The 17,306-nt window shown below is 42.4% G+C and overlaps 5 protein-coding genes across 7 annotated transcripts; 3 read left to right on the plus strand and 2 right to left on the minus strand.

Annotated features, from left to right (window-relative positions):
* The first annotated feature begins 111 nt into the window (after positions 1-111).
* On the plus strand, positions 112-1,930 carry LOC108600390 (esterase-5B). The gene is made up of 2 exons (XM_017987937.2): positions 112-1,506; positions 1,566-1,930. The coding sequence occupies exons 1-2, from the start codon at positions 126-128 to the stop codon at positions 1,805-1,807; spliced, it is 1,623 nt and encodes a 540-aa protein (XP_017843426.1). The 5' UTR covers positions 112-125; the 3' UTR covers positions 1,808-1,930.
* Positions 1,931-2,762: 832 nt separating this feature from the next.
* LOC108600391 (transmembrane protein 184B) lies at positions 2,763-8,283 on the minus strand. 2 transcript variants are annotated; one of them, XM_017987938.2, is made up of 8 exons: positions 7,999-8,283; positions 6,092-6,356; positions 5,864-6,029; positions 5,540-5,798; positions 5,141-5,477; positions 4,721-4,795; positions 4,570-4,654; positions 2,763-3,220 (listed from the first exon to the last, which is right to left on the minus strand). In XM_017987938.2, exons 2-8 carry the CDS (start codon positions 6,353-6,355, stop codon positions 2,919-2,921), a joined length of 1,488 nt encoding a protein of 495 aa, XP_017843427.1. In that variant the 5' UTR covers position 6,356; positions 7,999-8,283; the 3' UTR covers positions 2,763-2,918. The 2 variants fall into 2 exon arrangements, with proteins under 2 accessions (XP_017843427.1, XP_017843428.1); XM_017987939.2 differs by lacking the exon at positions 2,763-3,220 and adding an exon at positions 4,132-4,382 and having other exon boundaries at positions 7,999-8,271.
* Positions 8,284-8,351: 68 nt separating this feature from the next.
* LOC108600392 (peroxisome biogenesis factor 10) lies at positions 8,352-9,468 on the plus strand. Its single transcript, XM_017987940.2, has 2 exons — positions 8,352-8,715; positions 8,770-9,468. The coding sequence occupies exons 1-2, from the start codon at positions 8,443-8,445 to the stop codon at positions 9,394-9,396; spliced, it is 900 nt and encodes a 299-aa protein (XP_017843429.1). The 5' UTR covers positions 8,352-8,442; the 3' UTR covers positions 9,397-9,468.
* Positions 9,469-9,596: 128 nt separating this feature from the next.
* On the minus strand, positions 9,597-17,193 carry LOC108600959 (dual specificity protein kinase splA). Of its 2 annotated transcripts, none has more exons than XM_017988811.2 (3): positions 17,006-17,193; positions 12,723-13,043; positions 9,597-12,559 (listed from the first exon to the last, which is right to left on the minus strand). In XM_017988811.2, exons 2-3 carry the CDS (start codon positions 12,863-12,865, stop codon positions 9,676-9,678), a joined length of 3,027 nt encoding a protein of 1,008 aa, XP_017844300.1. In that variant the 5' UTR covers positions 12,866-13,043; positions 17,006-17,193; the 3' UTR covers positions 9,597-9,675. The 2 variants fall into 2 exon arrangements, with proteins under 2 accessions (XP_017844300.1, XP_017844301.1); XM_017988812.1 differs by lacking the exon at positions 17,006-17,193 and adding an exon at positions 13,124-13,227.
* On the plus strand, positions 15,299-16,619 carry LOC108598124. Its single transcript, XM_017984741.1, has one exon. It carries the CDS (start codon positions 15,336-15,338, stop codon positions 16,617-16,619), a length of 1,284 nt encoding a protein of 427 aa, XP_017840230.1. The 5' UTR covers positions 15,299-15,335.
* Positions 17,194-17,306: the final 113 nt, after the last annotated feature.

The raw sequence follows: 17,306 nt of genomic DNA on the forward strand, positions 1-17,306 counted from the left end.
GTTTACTTATGAAAAAAAGCTGTTGTAATTATTTTTAAAAACAGGCGTAGACTGTCAAAATGATATAAAAGACGTACGCAAGCTTCTTCGCATTTAGTTGAACTTAAAAAACATCTGGAGTGGAGATGAATTACAAAATATGCTTAATAACTGTATTTTTACAATGGACAGTAGCTACAACTAGTAATGATCCGCTGTTGGTGCAGCTGCCTTTTGGCACATTACGTGGACGTGACGATGGTGCCTACTATAGCTACGAGGGCATACCCTACGCCGAGCCGCCGCTGGGCAAGCTGCGCTTCGAGCCACCGCAGACTTACAGGCAAAAGTGGTGTGGTGTGCTGGACGCCAGTCCGCAGCCAAAGCTGTGCATGCAATGGGATCAATTGACGAATGGCACCGATAAGCTAGTGGGTGTAGAGGATTGCCTTACGCTGAGCATCTTCAAGCCAAAGAGTAGCAAGCGTCGCAGCTTTGCTGTGCTGGTGCACATACACGGTGGTGCGTTTATGTTTGGCGGCTCGAACAAAGCGCCTAGGCCAAGCTTTATGGAAAACGGCAGCTTCATATTGGTGAGCATTAGATACCGCTTGGGTCCGCTGGGCTTCCTGAGCAGCGAGGATGCCAGTCTGTCCGGCAATATGGGCTTGAAGGATCAGCGCATGGCACTCAAGTGGATCAAGCAGCACATTGTACACTTTGGTGGCGAGCCGGAGCACATTGTGTGGATGGGCTTCTCAGCTGGCGGTGCTTCAGTGCATCTGCAGCTGTTGCAGGCGGATGCTCAGCGCTTAGCCAAGGTAGCCTTCTCCATGAGTGGCAATGCGCTGGATCCTTGGGTCATGCAGCAGTCGGCGCGCTTCAAAGCCTTTGAGCTGGCGCGCATTGTAGGCTGTGGCAAGCTCGGCAGTTCCGCGCAGCTCAAGCGCTGCCTGCAACAGCAGCCGGCAGAGAAAATAGTACGTGCCGTAGCGCAGCTGCAAGTCTTTGACTACGTGCCCTTCAATGTGTTCGGTGTGGTGGTGGAAAGCAAGCAGGCACCAGCTGCTTTTCTCACGCAGCATCCACGGGATATCATGAACCGCACCTGTGCCATCAAGTTACCTTGGCTGGTTAGCTATGCAAACGAGGATGGCGCCTATAACGCAGCTGCTCTCATGCAGCGAGACGCCAACGGCGTGGAGCTAATCGAGCAGCTCAACAATCGCTGGTTCGAGCTAGCTCCTCACTTGCTCTTCTATCGCCAGCCTGGGCTAAGTGTAAAACAAATGGATGCCAAGTCGCTGCAGCTTAGAGATCAATATATGGGACAGCAGAACTTTAGCCGGCAGAGCTATTTGGATATGCAGCGCATGTTCACCGATGTGCTCTTCAAGCGCAGCATCGAACAGGTGACCAAGCTGCATCGCAAGCACTGCAAGAGTCCGCTATACATCTACAACTACAACATTCCCACTGATCTGGGTGCCGGAGTAATACTATCCAAGCGCACAGACATTGCTTTTGGTAAGCAAAGATTAATTTCTTTAGTTTATAACATTTAACTTTTTTGTTTTGTTTGTTAGGCGCTTCCCATGCCGCTGATTATTTATTAACTGTTGATGCATCTGCACGTCCGTTACGCGCGGCGGAGATAATTGTTAGTCGCAAATTAAAAACTATGCTCGAGCAATTTGTTTATAGCAAACAGAGTTCGTTGTCATATGCTAATTGTGCGCTCCCAAACAATGTTGGTCGCCAGCTATTCCAACTGGTTTCCATTAGGAATTCCAGTTGCTCTATCCAGCAAGTAAAGCAGCTACCCTAAGCTGAAACTTATCCTGGAGATACGACTCATTTTAAAATAATTACAATTCTAATAATTCCTGGTACTCCAATCTAAGCCTGAATATAAATATATAAACAACCTTTATACTCTCAATAAATCAGCCATGTTGGTACTCATAAATAAATTCATATATTAGAGACATTTAATTTATTTTGTTGCATTTATAGTATTAACAAAAAATATACATAAAAATTGTTAAACTTGTGTGTTAGTTCTCATTGCACAATGAATCATAAAATTACATAATTTGACTGTTGCCTCTATTTCTATTCTCTCTTCTCTTCAGTTTGTTTCGTTATCAATTAGTTATCAACACGTAATTGAAAAGCTCAACGACTACGCGTATTTTGAAATATTAATGCATCGAATTTATTTTTGTTTGTTTGTTTTGTTTCCACACATATCAATATTGTATTATACTCTGTACAGGTAAAAGTTTTATACATCTGTTGGGTTTCTCCTGCATACAAGTCCGTTGCTATTTTTCATATACATGCTATAATATTCACCTAGTAATTTGCTTATTTTGTCATAAACATTGCGGTAATTTTTAAAATTGCCTTTTGGTTTATAAATATACTTTTTAATGTTTTGCGGCTTTGCTGTGTTTACGTTTGTCAATTGATTTATTAGAGTTTTTATTTATTGTATATATAAGCAGCCTGTAGATTTGCTCAATGACGGTTTTTAGACGCTAGAGTTGAAGTTTTGTCTGCTTCTTTTGATTCTTGGTTTTTCTTAAAAAGGCTTCGAAAAACAATTTACAAAATCGATACGCAACCAAAAACTAACTAAAACTTAAACTGTTTGCTTCCATATAACTTACATATACATACTTTGTGTAAAAATACAAATGAATTATATTGTTAGATTAGTTCACGTATAAGTATAATATATATATAATTATTTTATATAAATATCATTTACTATGTGTTTTGTTTCCCCCGGTTGTTGCGCTACTTAATGTTATTGTACAAGCAAATCAAAGCGACTTGAGTTTAAACAATTTAAATATTCCAAAAGTTTCAACGAACAATTCATAAAACAATAAATGGAAACACGCCGATCTCTCAAAGCTCTGCCGCAGACTCTACTGGTACTCATCGTCGCTGCTCAGCAGCATGGTCTTCTCATTGTAGTTCTGACTAATGGTGGCCACACGCTGTCCTCCCGGCAAGAACTTGCGCTGGTTGCCGAGCGTCTTGGAGGCCATGCAGCTGCTGCTGTTGTTGCTGCCGCCGCCGCCGCCGCTGCCAGTGGCAACTGCATTGTAGCCGCCGCTGCTGGCTGTTGTGCTGCCCACGTTGGCAGCCTGAGTAGCACCGCCGCCAGCGTTGTTTGGATCATCCGGATCGTAGCTGGAGACACGTATGCCGCGTGAGTTCTTGCCACCTGCACAAATATTGACTTTACTATTGTTCAATTGCTCACAAACTATATAAGACATGCCTTGGAATAAACATGCAAAATTACAGGCTCGTTTGAATGCAAGCAAATAAGAGAATATAGAGGCAGCACTTTTAAGCTTAAGGTACATTTATTTAATACATTTAGTTTAAAGATATTTTATACAATTCGTTTAAGCATTTACAAAAGTTGTTTAAAAAAGCACAAACTATTGTTTTATGTTTCTATCACAAAAGGAAAAGAAAGGGTAATGAAAATTGTTTTTGTTTTTGTTTTGTTTTTGGTATCTTTGAGCTAAAGAATATTTGTATATCGATTAATTAAATGCATAAGCTAAATGCAATAAGGCACTGAGTGTGCCCCATAGCACACTGATATGGAAAATTCACCAAAATTGCCAAATGTTTCAAAGATTGTATGTGTGTGTGTGTGTGTGTCTGTGTGAAGCTAAAGTAGTCGAGCAACCCGAATGTTCAGTATTAAATTTTGTACAAATAAAAAATACATATAATAATAAAATCTTGTATATAATATTTTACAATATTATTCATATGTATGCCGTACGTATATTAGAATGTATTCTCCATATTGCTAAAGTAATTCAATAAAAAGCTTAAGTTGTAATGTAAACATAATTAGAAAAATATTAATTACACAGATCAGCACGAAAAGGGATAAAGCAATAAACACATAAATATGTATCAATTAATCGCTATGCATGTAAATAGTTACAACATATACAAGCATACGAGCATACATAAATAAAAGTTTAGATAGTTCGCCAGGTAACTAGACAATTTCAGTTTTGGGTTTGTTTGAGTGCGCGCTACTTCTGTATAAATTTGTATTTGTAAGTAACTAGGCCTAATACGTATTAATGCTTGATGAGTTGTTAACAACTCTTTATCTAAAAGTGTTCAGCAAATCGGCAACAAAAGGCAACATTGGTATTGTATATAAATGAGCCCTATTTAAGCCTAGATGTTTATGTTTATAAGTACACTTGTGTCGTCTTTTAACTGTATTGAGTGTTTGGTTTTTGTTTTTTTTAGAATATTCATTAGTTTTCATTAGTTCTCGCTAGATTTTTCTGCTGCATTTCAATATTTTTCTTAGAGCTTTTCATAACGCTGAGTTGAGGTTACGTCTGCAAAAGATAAGAAACAGAAAGAAAACCAAAAATATAAAACATAATGATAATGTAATGCACATGAAATAAAAAAAGATTAAAGATAAGATTAACAAAAGCTACAGAGCGCAGGCAGAACAAACATTCAGAGTATGAAAGAGAACATAGAAAAGAAAATGTAGAAAATTTCAAAATATCTGCTTACCTGAACTGTATTGCGTGTATTGCTGATACTGTGGGTGGAAATTATGTATAGCATCTGTCATAATATCCTTGGGATTCATTGTTTCCTAAGAAATACAGTAAGCAGATGTTAAGGCACGTTCATGCTTATAAAATGGTATTGTAATTATTACCTTAAGGCTGCTGGAGATGGACTGCATTGTTACAGAGCGTCCGTGACCCTCGGCAATACAGCTGCGTGCATAGACCTGCAAAAGATATTCCAAAAAATAGGTTAATCCCAGCATAAAGATTAGCGGTTATCTAGAAGTTTGAGTACACACTTCTAATTAGGCTAAGTTTATAATAAAAATTCATAACTTTATGAAGTGTATTCATAAGTGATTTAAGCTCTTTAAAAGGAAATCGAAATTGCAATATATGAATCAGTCAAATGGCATGACTGTAATGTAAATAAATAAATGCTCCACACGAGTTATTTATGTCTAGTCACATATTTAAGCGTGGCAGCTAGTGTGAAGACCCGTTGACAACATGGGCCCTATCTTATCATGCAGTCAGCCGATTTTTAAGCGTTTCACACATTCACTCACCTGATAAGGAAAAGCGTAGCGCAGAGCAATGGCTGCGAACAGCATTTCAATGCAAATGAAGAAGTTCTGATAGCCAGCAGAGACAGTACCCGCTGAGGTGACAGTGCCAGCACTGTCGACAATGGGTGAAATGACCTGAGCCTTCTCGAGTATGGCAAGACTAACGCCTTGCCAGAATGACAGGAATATAACCGACTTGATGGTGCAGAACTTGAGCACAGGCTCAAAGGGTGTCAGCAAATCGCGCGTGGCAAAGTAGAACAAATAGAGACCGTACAGAGCCAGGGAGACAGAGATGTTGTAGATGATGGTTATATAGATGTAGCCGCCATCGGCGCTATAAAGAAAAAGTTATGCATTACATATATAAATTTAAGAGTAACTAAAAGTTTAGCGAACCTCCAATCGCCATCGTGATAGTGTCCGAATGCCTGTAGGAAGATAATGATGAAGGCCACCAGCGGTTTGACCAAACAGAATTGCAGCGTTGCCTGTTTGCAGAAGCGCAAAAAGCCAATGGTGTAGGTCTTGCCCTTGAGACAGCAGGTGCCGTACAAGCAAGAGGTCTTGATGGGCTTGCCACGTATCTCAGACATAATGTTGCCCTCACCGCCAAGATACTCATAGCAGAGCGACAGAAAGTTGTAAATGACAAGAGCTGAAAGTATATATATTTATATTGATTTTAGTTCGAGTTACTAATCGCTTATGTGGCGTACATACCTTCATAGCAGTCTCGCACCGTGAAGAAGTAAATGTAAACATTATCCGAGTTGAAGAATAACAGACTTATCCACGAGTAGGTGGCATAGATGGGCACTATAAACAGAATACGAACTATCCAACGCTGCTCCTGAGGATTGGTATACCAGCGCAAATGCTGATAGATCTGTAAACGATATGCCGATTAATAAAGAGTATATATTTGCTTATAAGGCAAACAAAACACACCTGTTGACATGTGACAAAAAGCGAGGCCAAGACAAACACACCAGCCAACACCTGTGCGGTTTTTGTTTGCAGGAATATGCCGTCGCCCACATGCAGCAGCGGATCAAGGGGTTCCGCGTTGACCGTCGATGGATTCATTTTCACGACGTAGTTGGTGCCGGCTTTCAAGGATGTGCCGTTTTGAATAACCGCTGCAGCAGCGGTAGCAGCAAGGCTGCCTGCTGTTTTAGCCGCCTCAATGAGACTGGACGGCGTTGTGCTCATTCTGTTAAATGAAGAAATAAAAGTTGATAGTTAGAGACTAGAGATTAGAGATAGATTAATTTTTTCGTTTACGCTTAGCTTTCGCTTTATACGAAAAAGATGTTGTTGTTGTTTTTGTTGTTATTGAAGCTAGCATGCTACGTTCTGTGAGCAGTGAACGGGGTCAGGCAAGAGCCGAAAGTGGAGCATTAGATCATCATCGTCGGTATCATTAGACAAGACACGCAATGAATGGGCTCGTACTAGCTTCAACTTGAGCCTTCTCCCCCACCTTTTCAGGGTCAGCCCTGACTCTGCGCTCCATATCGATTTGTTTGTAGGTGTAGACTTTTATACATTCAGCTGTTGCAAATCAATAAACAAGTGTGAAGCGCTGGCAATGCCGACGCAAATCGGAAATTATGTATGCATTAACTTAATGCACTGGCAATTATACGCACACTTATTTACCATATGCAAAAATATATATACAGGGAGGTGTGCGAGACAATTTAATTAGGTTCATTCAACCGCGTGTCAGTTGCGCTGCAGATTTATAAATAAAAAAAGTTATGACTGCAGAGCAACTTGCATAAATCTGGCATTGTATTGTACGTGTGGCAAAACACTTTGTTATGTGCAATAATAGGAGCTGTTAATAAACTTCGATATTTACCCTTAATCAGTAATAATATATAAATAGCTTGAAAATGACTCAGAGACATGCTAAACCGAACCTGAAATGTTAGCGAGCTGATTTCTCTGCGTGCAAGTTGCTTTGACACTGAATTGCAAAATAAAGCAAAAGTAGTTGAAGAATAAGCGAAACGATTCTGTAGCAGCAGTTAAAATGGGCAAACAGAAGAGTAAAAGAATATAAGCAACAACAAGTTGCTGTCAGTTGAAAAGATACGCAAAGATACACACAAATACATACACAAACATATGTACTGATGTTTGTTGTTATTTGTGCGAGAGCTCTCCATTCGCAAAAGTCTCCACTAAGCCAAACTGAAGTAGCTGGCGCGGAAGCGACTTTAACAAGACAACAAAATGTCATAGTGTAGGTACACACAAACATACATTCGTATGTCTGCGTATTGCCACAGCATGTACATACATATGTTATTAGAGTGCGGGTGTAAGTTAAAAACGAAATCAAAACCAACAACTATTTTAGCCAGTGCTAATTACATTTTTCTCCTGTTAAGCTTTGTATGGTTTCTGCTTTAACAACTACATATGTAAATTGATTTTTAAGCAAAGAGTCCAAAATATTAAGCACACTCTCACGCACGCACACACACACACCCAGACACAATTCTGTATACAAATATACAAAAGCTTAAATGCCAGCATATGCGACCTTTATGCTGTTAGTTACGAGCTCTTTGTAACTGCGTTGCTTATCAAATTCTGTCAGCGCACACACAGACACACTCGCACTCACACACTCCAACATATGCATTCATTTTCCCACTTCACACCTGCTTTTATCAAATGCGAAAAATAAAAACACGCACACAGACACATATACTCATCAAATTTCGTCATCAAAAATGGTTATTTTACTTAGCAAGTCGCTCATTTCAGGGAAAACAACTTTTTAACACACACACAACAGTAGCAATAATAACGCATACAAGTAAATGCAATTAAATTACCTCTTTTAAGTGCAATTTTTTTGCTTTTGCGTGCTTTTATTACACTATATCTCGATTAATTTTTCGAGCTACAGCTACTTCAATTTCTTTCTCTCCCACTTGTGATACTTCTTTGTTGAGACGCGTACGTCAGCAAGGCGCGTTTAAAATGTCTGCAAGCGTTGCGAAATAGATTATAGTAATTGGAAATTCGAAACACGAAAAATCTGCACACTATTTACTAATTTATTTAAAGGCTGATTAAATTTCAGTGCGAACGAAATTACTACGAACTTGAAGAAACGCGTGCAGTGTGACTGTTCAACTTTAGTAAGGTGTGACCAGCAGCACACTAAAACTATTGACCTGCCTCCACGCTGTTAAGAGCATGCAATAACAAAATGTTACTTATCCGCTCCGCTGATAAAGTAAATAAAACACTTGGTTCATGAGAGAACTTTGGACATGGACTTTCGCAAGGCGCGCGCCCGCCAACCTGAAATTGTACGTTCCGTGCAAAAAGATGCACGCTATACCACGGAATTGGGTGAGGACCTGTCAGATATATTACGATTGACAGGGCCACGAAATTGGATCAAATACAACCAACTGTGTCAGCTGATAGCACAGCTAAGTTATCATGGTTTTGCCTCCATAAACAATCTGCAAACGCTGGGCGAGGAGTACACGGGCATTATACAAGTAGATGGCAACTTCAAGCAAATACCCAGTCGCCTGGTAGGTACTTTGTACTTTTTACTTATGCTTACATTAATTTATCTTTTTTTGCAGTTGCAATTGATAGCGATTATTCTAGAGTTTGGTGGAGACGCTTTGTTTTTGCGTGTACTGCAAAAATTACAGAAGCATGTAGCGGAACATGATGAGATTGTACCTGAGGCCAAGCAAAAGTTGCAAAAATTCATACAGAGCCTGCGTCAATCTCCAAGCTACATCAAGGCGCTGCACAAATCGCTCTTCTACTTGAACTCCAGCAAATATCAGCTGTCCAAGCGCACCACGAGCATCAACTATGTGCTCATACGTCACTGGCTGCAGCCAGAATTTTCGCTCTATGGATACAAGATTCTTGGCGTCATTACATTCCTGCAGGTTACAGTATCGTTAGCCATAGGCGGCTGGGAGACATGGAAGGAGCACAAGCGGCAGCAGCTGGAAGCCCTGAAGCAAGCGGGTAAAAGTTTTCTTCAACGCTCAGAGAGTCAACAGCGAGCAGTAGTGGATGCCCCACAATGCATACTCTGCTTGGAGCCGCGACAGCATTGCAGTCTGACACCTTGTGGCCATCTCTTTTGCTGGAACTGCATACTTGAATGGCTGGAGGAACGTGATGAGTGCCCATTGTGTCGGGAGTCACTAAAGAAGTCGCAGGTCATCCAGCTACGCAACTATGTATAAAGATTATCTTTGGAAACATGTCGCTATCCCTAATTTTTTCTAAAACATTCACGAGTCTTTTTAATGACTTTCTTACAGAAATGTAAATATAATAAGTATTTTCAAGTAACCACAATTTTTAACAATTATTGTTTATTATAAATTATTGCTTATTGTTATCTAGGTATAACTTGTATATATTTATAGTTTATTGAATATATTTTCAACTTAATTAAACGAAGCGCATTGTATTCATTACTGGTAAAAATATTTACAATTAGAATTTGTTTACCGACAGACTTAAAGCACGTCCAGATAGATGGTTCTATTGAAGATTTGCTTGCGTCGTCGAGATTCATAAGCAGAACGTGCCTGTGCTGGAGTTTCAAAGGCAACGCGTGCATCGCCCGTGGGCTTACCCTCGTCATTGAAACGGCGCAAAATGTCATCGGGACTGAGCTTATAGTCGCTAAAGAAGCGCAATATATCCTTGAGGTCCGCCTTGAAGGGCACATTGCGCATGGCCACTACACAGCCGGGCTCTGTGAACTTGCCGGGTATGCCATCATCATCAGCAGCAGTTTCCTCAATAGTTGGCTTACTATTGGTCTTGCTGTTATTATTACTGAGCATGGGCGGGCTTTTGATGTCGCCTGCAGGACGCGCAAAGGGATTAAAGTGCTGCTTGGAACTGCTGCTATCATCGCTATCAATCGACGGCGCCGGCTGTTTTGTTTGGTTGCTGGAGCTATCAAAGCGACTGGGGCCACGACGACGCGACGCCTGCTGTGTTGGCTGCGGCGGCATCGGTTGTTGTTGCTGTTGCATGGCTGGCGCTGGCTTATCTTCTGAGCGGCGTCCATTGCCACCTGGTATATAGTCCATGAAAGGCTTATTCATGCGATCGGCTATCTCCTGGGGCGTTACGGACTGTATGCGCAGTCCACGTCCACGAAAGCGACGATTATGAAACTCACGTATGGCCAGCTGCACATCCATGGGATCACTAAACTCCACAATAAACTCACCGGCGCTCTGATTGCGCTCATTGTACAGCATCTCGATGTGCTCAATGCGCAGATTTTCTGACGTGAAAAGCTCGCCAAGATCATTGATGCGTGTGGCATATTCGAGATTGTGCACGCGCACAAAGACATTCTCCTGGCGGCGTGGAGGCATATCGAAGGGCATGTTGTTGTTGTTATTGCTGGGACTATTGTTGTTGACATTGTTGAGCTGCTGTTGCTGAAAGGCGAAGGGCATGTTGCCGTTGTGGACAGGCGGTATGCCAAAGGGATACACATTGTTGATGTTGTTGCCATTATTGGCAAGCTGATGCTGTTGTTGTTGTTGCTGCTGTTGTTGTTGTTGCTGCTGTTGTTGTTGTTGCTGCTGTTGCTGCTGCTGTTGCATTTGACGTCGCGGATCTAATTCTTGAGCTAAAGCTAGTAACTCCTGTTGCTTGAGCAGCTGCTGCTGCTGCAATTGTTGTTGCAACTGTTGAGCTATTTGTTGCTGCAGCAGCTGTTTCTGTTGTTGTTGCTGCTGCTCGCGCTCGGCATCCTCGCGCTGCAGTTGCTCCTCCTTTTGCAGCTGCTCGCTGGCACGACGCTGCTTCTCCTTGGCACTCAGCATCTCACCCTGGCTGCTGGCGCGCACGCGCAGCTTACGAAAGCCAATGTAGTGCTTACCAGCATCCTCCAATGCAGCACGCGCCTCAGTATCGCGTGCGAACAGCACAAAGGCAACAAATTCGCGACGATTGTTCGGACTGGGCGACAGCAGTATGTCCAAGACGGTGTAGCTGGCGGAGAACATTTTCATAATATCCTGCTCGGTAGTCAGCTGCGGCAGATCCTCCACATAGAGCACATTCGTATGCATTGCATGTGAGGCAACCAATTCTGGTTCTTCCATGCGAGCAGCATTGTGATTGCTATTGCTGCTGCTGTTGCCGCCGCGCTGGGAACGCTCTTCGGCCCGCTCGAACTCCTCGTCATCCACGGGCTCAATCTGCACCAGACGATCACGGATCATGGTGTTATTACGCGCCACAGCTTTTTGTGCGCTGGCCACGCGTGAGAACTCAACATAGGCCACACCGGAGCGCGAGCCATTGGACCCACTCATGATCTTGATGCCATTGTGTGGTATATAAAGACCGGCAAAGTATTTACGCAGATCGCTATACGAAGTGCTGGGGCACATGCCGGTAATCTTGATGTAGCAAGTCTCTGCCACAGGTATAGAGCCCGCAGAACTGCCCAGTGGGGCATTATTGTTGCCCGAACTAATGGGCGAGCTGTTGGCAGCTGTTTTGGGCACCTGTTGCTGCAACAGCAAGTGCTGCTGCTGCTGGAAGAGCTGCGGATACATTTGCGCATAGGGATTAACGCTGGCAAAGGCTATAGGCTCTTGGCTAGTAGCGCCAGCAGCTGCAACAGTTGGCGAGCTGAGAGCTGGGATAATAGGCTGTGGTGCTGCTGCAGCTGAGACATTCAGATTATAGTTGTTGGTGGTGCTAGTGTTGTTGTTGTTGGTCGTGCTGTAGCTCTGCAGCACGGGCGGCAGCACGGACGGCAACACGGCCGCCAAGCCAGGCAGATTAATTGCAGCTGAATTCGCCCAAGGCATAATATTAGCTGCTGCCTTGGCGACCAACTTGGAGTCACGCTCACTGCTGTCGACACGTAGGTCAGGGCGACGCTTGCGACCACGACTGCGCTCACGATCGCTGTCATCGCTGCTGCTGCTACTGCTGCGACTACGACTGCGACTATGACGTTGGCGAGCTTTGGGCGAGCGTCTGTCATGAGACTTGTGAGCTGCATCGCTAAGCGAGATGCCCGCCTGTTGCTGATAGGCCAAAAAGGAAGGTACAGCTGTTGCACCTGGCAAAGATATTGGCATTGCCTGCGGCGGCTGCAGCTGCGCACCAAGAAAACTATTTAGACCGCTTATAATGGGCGCTTGCGGCGCAGATGGCATCACTACTGATGGCATGGGCACAGGCAGTGGCACTTGCGCAGGCGCTGGAACAGCTACAGGCTTTGGCACGCTTACATGGCGCGCCGTCTCGATGACCTTTTGCATTTCGGCGCGTGAGGAGAGCAACAAGCGCACCTGTACCTCCATTAGCTTCTCACGATCCTTCAACATGGCGACACGTGCGTCCTCGTCGGTGCTGCAGTTAGTTCATGGCAGAAAGAAAGAAAATAACAAACAAATAAAGCAAATGCTTAAAAATATCAATTGCTTGCGCTAGATTTTATCAACCGGAGCACATTCTTACTTTCGTCTCAGGCTCTAGCGTTTACTTAATATATAGAAACTCATTTTCCAACTACCTGAAAGCGATGAAAGCGTCGCCCATTTCGCCGCCAATTATGTGCACACCACCCTCCGGTATCGCCAGGCCCGTGAAGAAATTACGTATATCTCGAGCATTTGCCGTCCACGGCAAATTTTGCAAACGAATTATGACACTCATAGCGACTCAACACTCTGATAAATTATATTACTCTTTTTTGGTTATCAATTTTATTTGTAATAGCTTTCGGGGATTATGTATATATCTGCTCCTGTTAAAAAGCCTCTGGTTTAGCCTCTTAACAATATGATTATCTTCATTTGACTAGCCAAACTCCAGCTTCAGCTTACGTGCAGATCTGCAAAGAGAATCACAAGACTTAGGAAAAAATAGCCAAACAAAAGTTATGGTTAAGGTAATTACGCTTCGGAATGTTACCATATTTTAGGCCGAAGTGTGTTTATGTATTTGTTCCTTAGCTTTAACTTTATTGAACATATTTGCCATATAACCCACTTAATTCTTTATAGTTGAGCCGATATATAGTTAGCTAGTTTTAGTCGAGCCAACATTGTAAATTTTCTATATAAAACCAAATCTCTAAATTGGGACAGCTCATAAAAAAGCAAGTATTGTTTGACTTTTGTTTATCATACATAGATCAGTAAAGTGCAATTTAAATATAAATAAAAATATTTATATATTTCTTAGTAAGCAACGTTTATTTTTGAAACATGTATACGACCTTTAATATTCATTGGTTTTGGGATAGTCTTGTTTGCCAGTTTCATGCTTAAAACAATTTGAAAAAGATTTATAGATTAGAGCGCCAAATGTGTAGTTTGTTTAACTTATCATAAGCAAACTTACCAAAGTTTTAGCTCATACAAATTTGAACAATATACTTAACTTTTCGTAACAAAAAAAACAATAATTGTATATTTAATTACTTCCCATTATTTCTTAGTTAAAATAGTGGCAGCTAAACAGATTGCATTTAATCAACCATCCACACATTTCAAAGCGTCAAGTTCAAATAAGCAATTGTTGCTTATTATTAGAGATGACCATCTTTTAAGTTATGGAAATATTTGAGTTTCATCAGGGGACATATTCTCATAACAAATTGCATGTGTGTGGCTCTAAATGGAAAGACGTGGCTGGGCAGGCGGCTGTGTTGCATAAGTCGACCAGTTTGGCTGAATGCGGGCGAAATGTACACCATACCAAGTGGAAATGCCGACTGGTTAATAGCATTAGAAAGATTTCCACAAAGTCTTTCCACTTACCCACAGCGCTGACCACCAGCAGTGCGACCTTCCTGCCTTAATTGAAGGTCGATCTTGATCTTACCTCATATGCTCTACTGCTTTGCAACTTGCAACAAACTATGCTACTATGTCTGCGTCCCTATGCGTAGGCTCACAAGCAACTGCAACAAATAAAACTAGAGATCGATCGTCGATTCAATTTCCTCATTAGACGCACTCAATTACCTGTTAATGATGGCCGAGTGCAAAACGTTGGCTGCTTTCCCAAAAAGAAAATGCGCGTTAAACCTGTTGATCAGATTGGACGTAATGGGAAAGCGATTATGCAGCTTTAATTCAATTGGTATTGCAATTGCCGCCAGTTAGTCACAGACCCCCGCCAACTACATCATCAACAACAACAACAGCAGCAGCAACAGTAGCAACAGCAATAACAACAATGATAATGTGAGAAATATAAATAAACTACTCGAGCGCCAAATGACAGCCTGGAGCTAGAGTTGGAGCTGGAGCTGGAGCAGGAGACTGCAGGCTTAGGCCTGTTTTCTTTTTCTTCTTTTTCTTTCTCTGCGTTTATTTATTTGTTTTTGGCTGCTGCCGCAGCTGATTAGCGCCAAAACACTTCAGGAAACCCAGCTCCAACTCTTTCCGCTTGACTATATAAAAAGGCATTGTGTGGCCATGTGGGCCACAGTTATACAAAAGATTTTAACGCGTTACCGTTATCGCCATCACCGTCGTTGTCGTTTTCGTTGTCATCGCCAGCCAAACACAACGGCTCGTGTTCAGTGTGTTGGAGTAATTGAAAAAAGAAAATGCATTTTCAAACTGTGAGTGCTTGAATTGCAAATGCAAATGGTTAAATGGCTTAACCAACGACTTGACGATTCTGTGTTTGTGACTCGAAAACAAAAATGTTCTAATATCTTCTTAGCTTTAACATCAAATGGAAGCAAAATAGAAAAATTATGTTAATAACAGAAATGTTAGAATTTGGATATTACGTATAGGCTCGAAAATGTATCTTTTAGATTTCAAGATTGTAACCTGGACTTACATGATTTTTATTTATTTAGCCAAGTAATATTACGTAAGACTAAATTTGCAAATTAAAGCAAATTTATTTTATTAGTATTTAGCATTTAATCATTTTTATATTCTCAAGTTTAAGCAAATAATGGTTTTTATATTTATAGCTTTTAGTTGGCGATAGCTCAAAACAAAACACCAGATATATTATTGAAAGCCCGTTGCTAATAAGTACAAAATATATATGTATCTGTTAAATGTATCTGTACATAGGAAATCGTAAGATGGCCTTACTAACCATGAGTACGATTCGATTAAGAAATATTCTGTGATCCTTGTATTTGCAGACGATGTCAGCATTAGGGCTACTTTTGTTAGTTGGCGTGCAGGGCGCCACCATAATAAACATTAAATACCCGCCGGAGAGCCTACGGAGCACTCAGCTAGCCAAGCGTGATCTGAGTCTGAGCTATGCTGCCACCAACATTGACTCTAAAGAGGGCACGCGTGTGAAGACCATTACGGTGATCAAGAATGTGAACGGAGGCGGGTCGATTGGCAAATCAAGTGCGCAGCAATCGAGGCTGGCCATCAATCCCGAGCTGCATAAGAACGAAGAATGGGCGAACGCATTTCGGGATAACTTTGAGAGCTACGGCGTGCTGCCCGAGGTGCCGGACATAGATGACCTGTTTGACTTTGTGAATGGCAAGAAGTCCAGTTCAGTGCCAGAAAAAGATGCCAAGGAGCACAAGGAGGAGCAAACGCCAAAAGCTGTTGAGACCACCACGGTAAAAGCAACCAGCGAACAGGCAGAGGATGTAGCAGACAGCGACGAGGCAACGGCAGTCGTTGAGAAAATCAAAGGCGATGCCGAGCTATTGCCCCACATCAAGCAGGCCAACATATTACGTCTGCAGGCACTCGGACAGCAGCCAGACCAGGGCAAGCGCCTACGCACACGCGAATCTCTTATCAATGTCAACTACTCCACACCCATGCATTCGGTAAGCCAGTTCTTTGAGAACTATGTGCAGGTGCTGCCCAATGGCTATGACTACAGCAAGCCTCAGCCACAACCATGCGCTCAGCCAGCGCCGCCAAACAGTATTCAGGTGACGACGCCGTCAGGACGCCACTACGACATACCGCAGAGCAACAGCAGCGGCACTAACGGCGGCGCAAGGTATCCCTATATAGCACCAGCAGTGGCCAAGCGAACGCAAATATCGCCAGCAGCGCCGCCTCAGGCCCAACCACAACCGCAGCCGCCAAACTATGCCACTGTAAACTCGATTGTGCCGCCAATTGTACAACAACAGCAGCCGCAACCTCCGCCGTCGCAAGTAAATCCTCAAGTCAATGTGCCGCAGCAGCAGCAGCCACAGCCGCAGTTGCCGCCTTTGAATGTGGGCGCAGGTTCAGGAGCAGTAAGAGGTGGCAGCGTTTCCACCAGTCAGCGACCTTATGTGGCGCCAAGTTTGCGTAACAATGGGCTGGGCATCAATCGGGGACCGCCTACGCCGCAGCCGCCGCTGTTGCCTGACTATAGAGCTGGCAATACGCCCAGTTATGGTGCAAACAATGGCTTTAATCGCCCGAACTCATTCCGATCGCGTGGCTTAAAGTATTAAGACTTCAAACTCTTTATAGTTAATAGTGTTAAGCTTTACTGTTTTCCTATTTGTATGCAAGCGTATATTCCTAGCTATTGTATGTACCACACACTCACGCAAACGCATATGTAATCTCTAGCGAATACAGCCTGATTAAATCGATTAATACGTGCCTGCGCTAGTGTGTGGTACGCATCTTTATTAAAGCACTTTGATTAACTTGTAGTATTTATTGTATTTTATTGCTTAATTTAGATTAATGCACGTTTTGTTTTTCTGCTTTGCTGTGGTAATCCATGGGTGCTGTTGTTCTAATTTACTCGGCGCACTATTGAGAGCATACACACTTTGTTGTACGTGTGTGTGTGCATGCATGTACTTTTTATCAATGAACATTTACTCACCAATCGCAAACCATAACAACGCAACGAAAACTTATTGAAGACCAATGCACAAAGAGAGAAGACTCGGTTTTAAGCTCAAACGCTATATTTATTTTAATATTTTCTGCTGTTGTCAATGTAAAAATCTGAATTTTCGCTCAGCCACACGCCTAGCAAGACTTCAATTGTAGTAGTAACAAAATAAAATGGCTGCTTCGATCAGTGTGACCAAGCTTCGATAATCTGTCTTATCGCACACATGTGACTGGCTTTAATATTTTTACTATAAGCGATTACAGTCACACTGTTTTTCGTAGTCAGC

Source organism: Drosophila busckii, chromosome 3L (genome assembly GCF_011750605.1).
Source record: "Drosophila busckii strain San Diego stock center, stock number 13000-0081.31 chromosome 3L, ASM1175060v1, whole genome shotgun sequence".
Lineage (NCBI taxonomy): Eukaryota > Metazoa > Arthropoda > Insecta > Diptera > Drosophilidae > Drosophila > Drosophila busckii.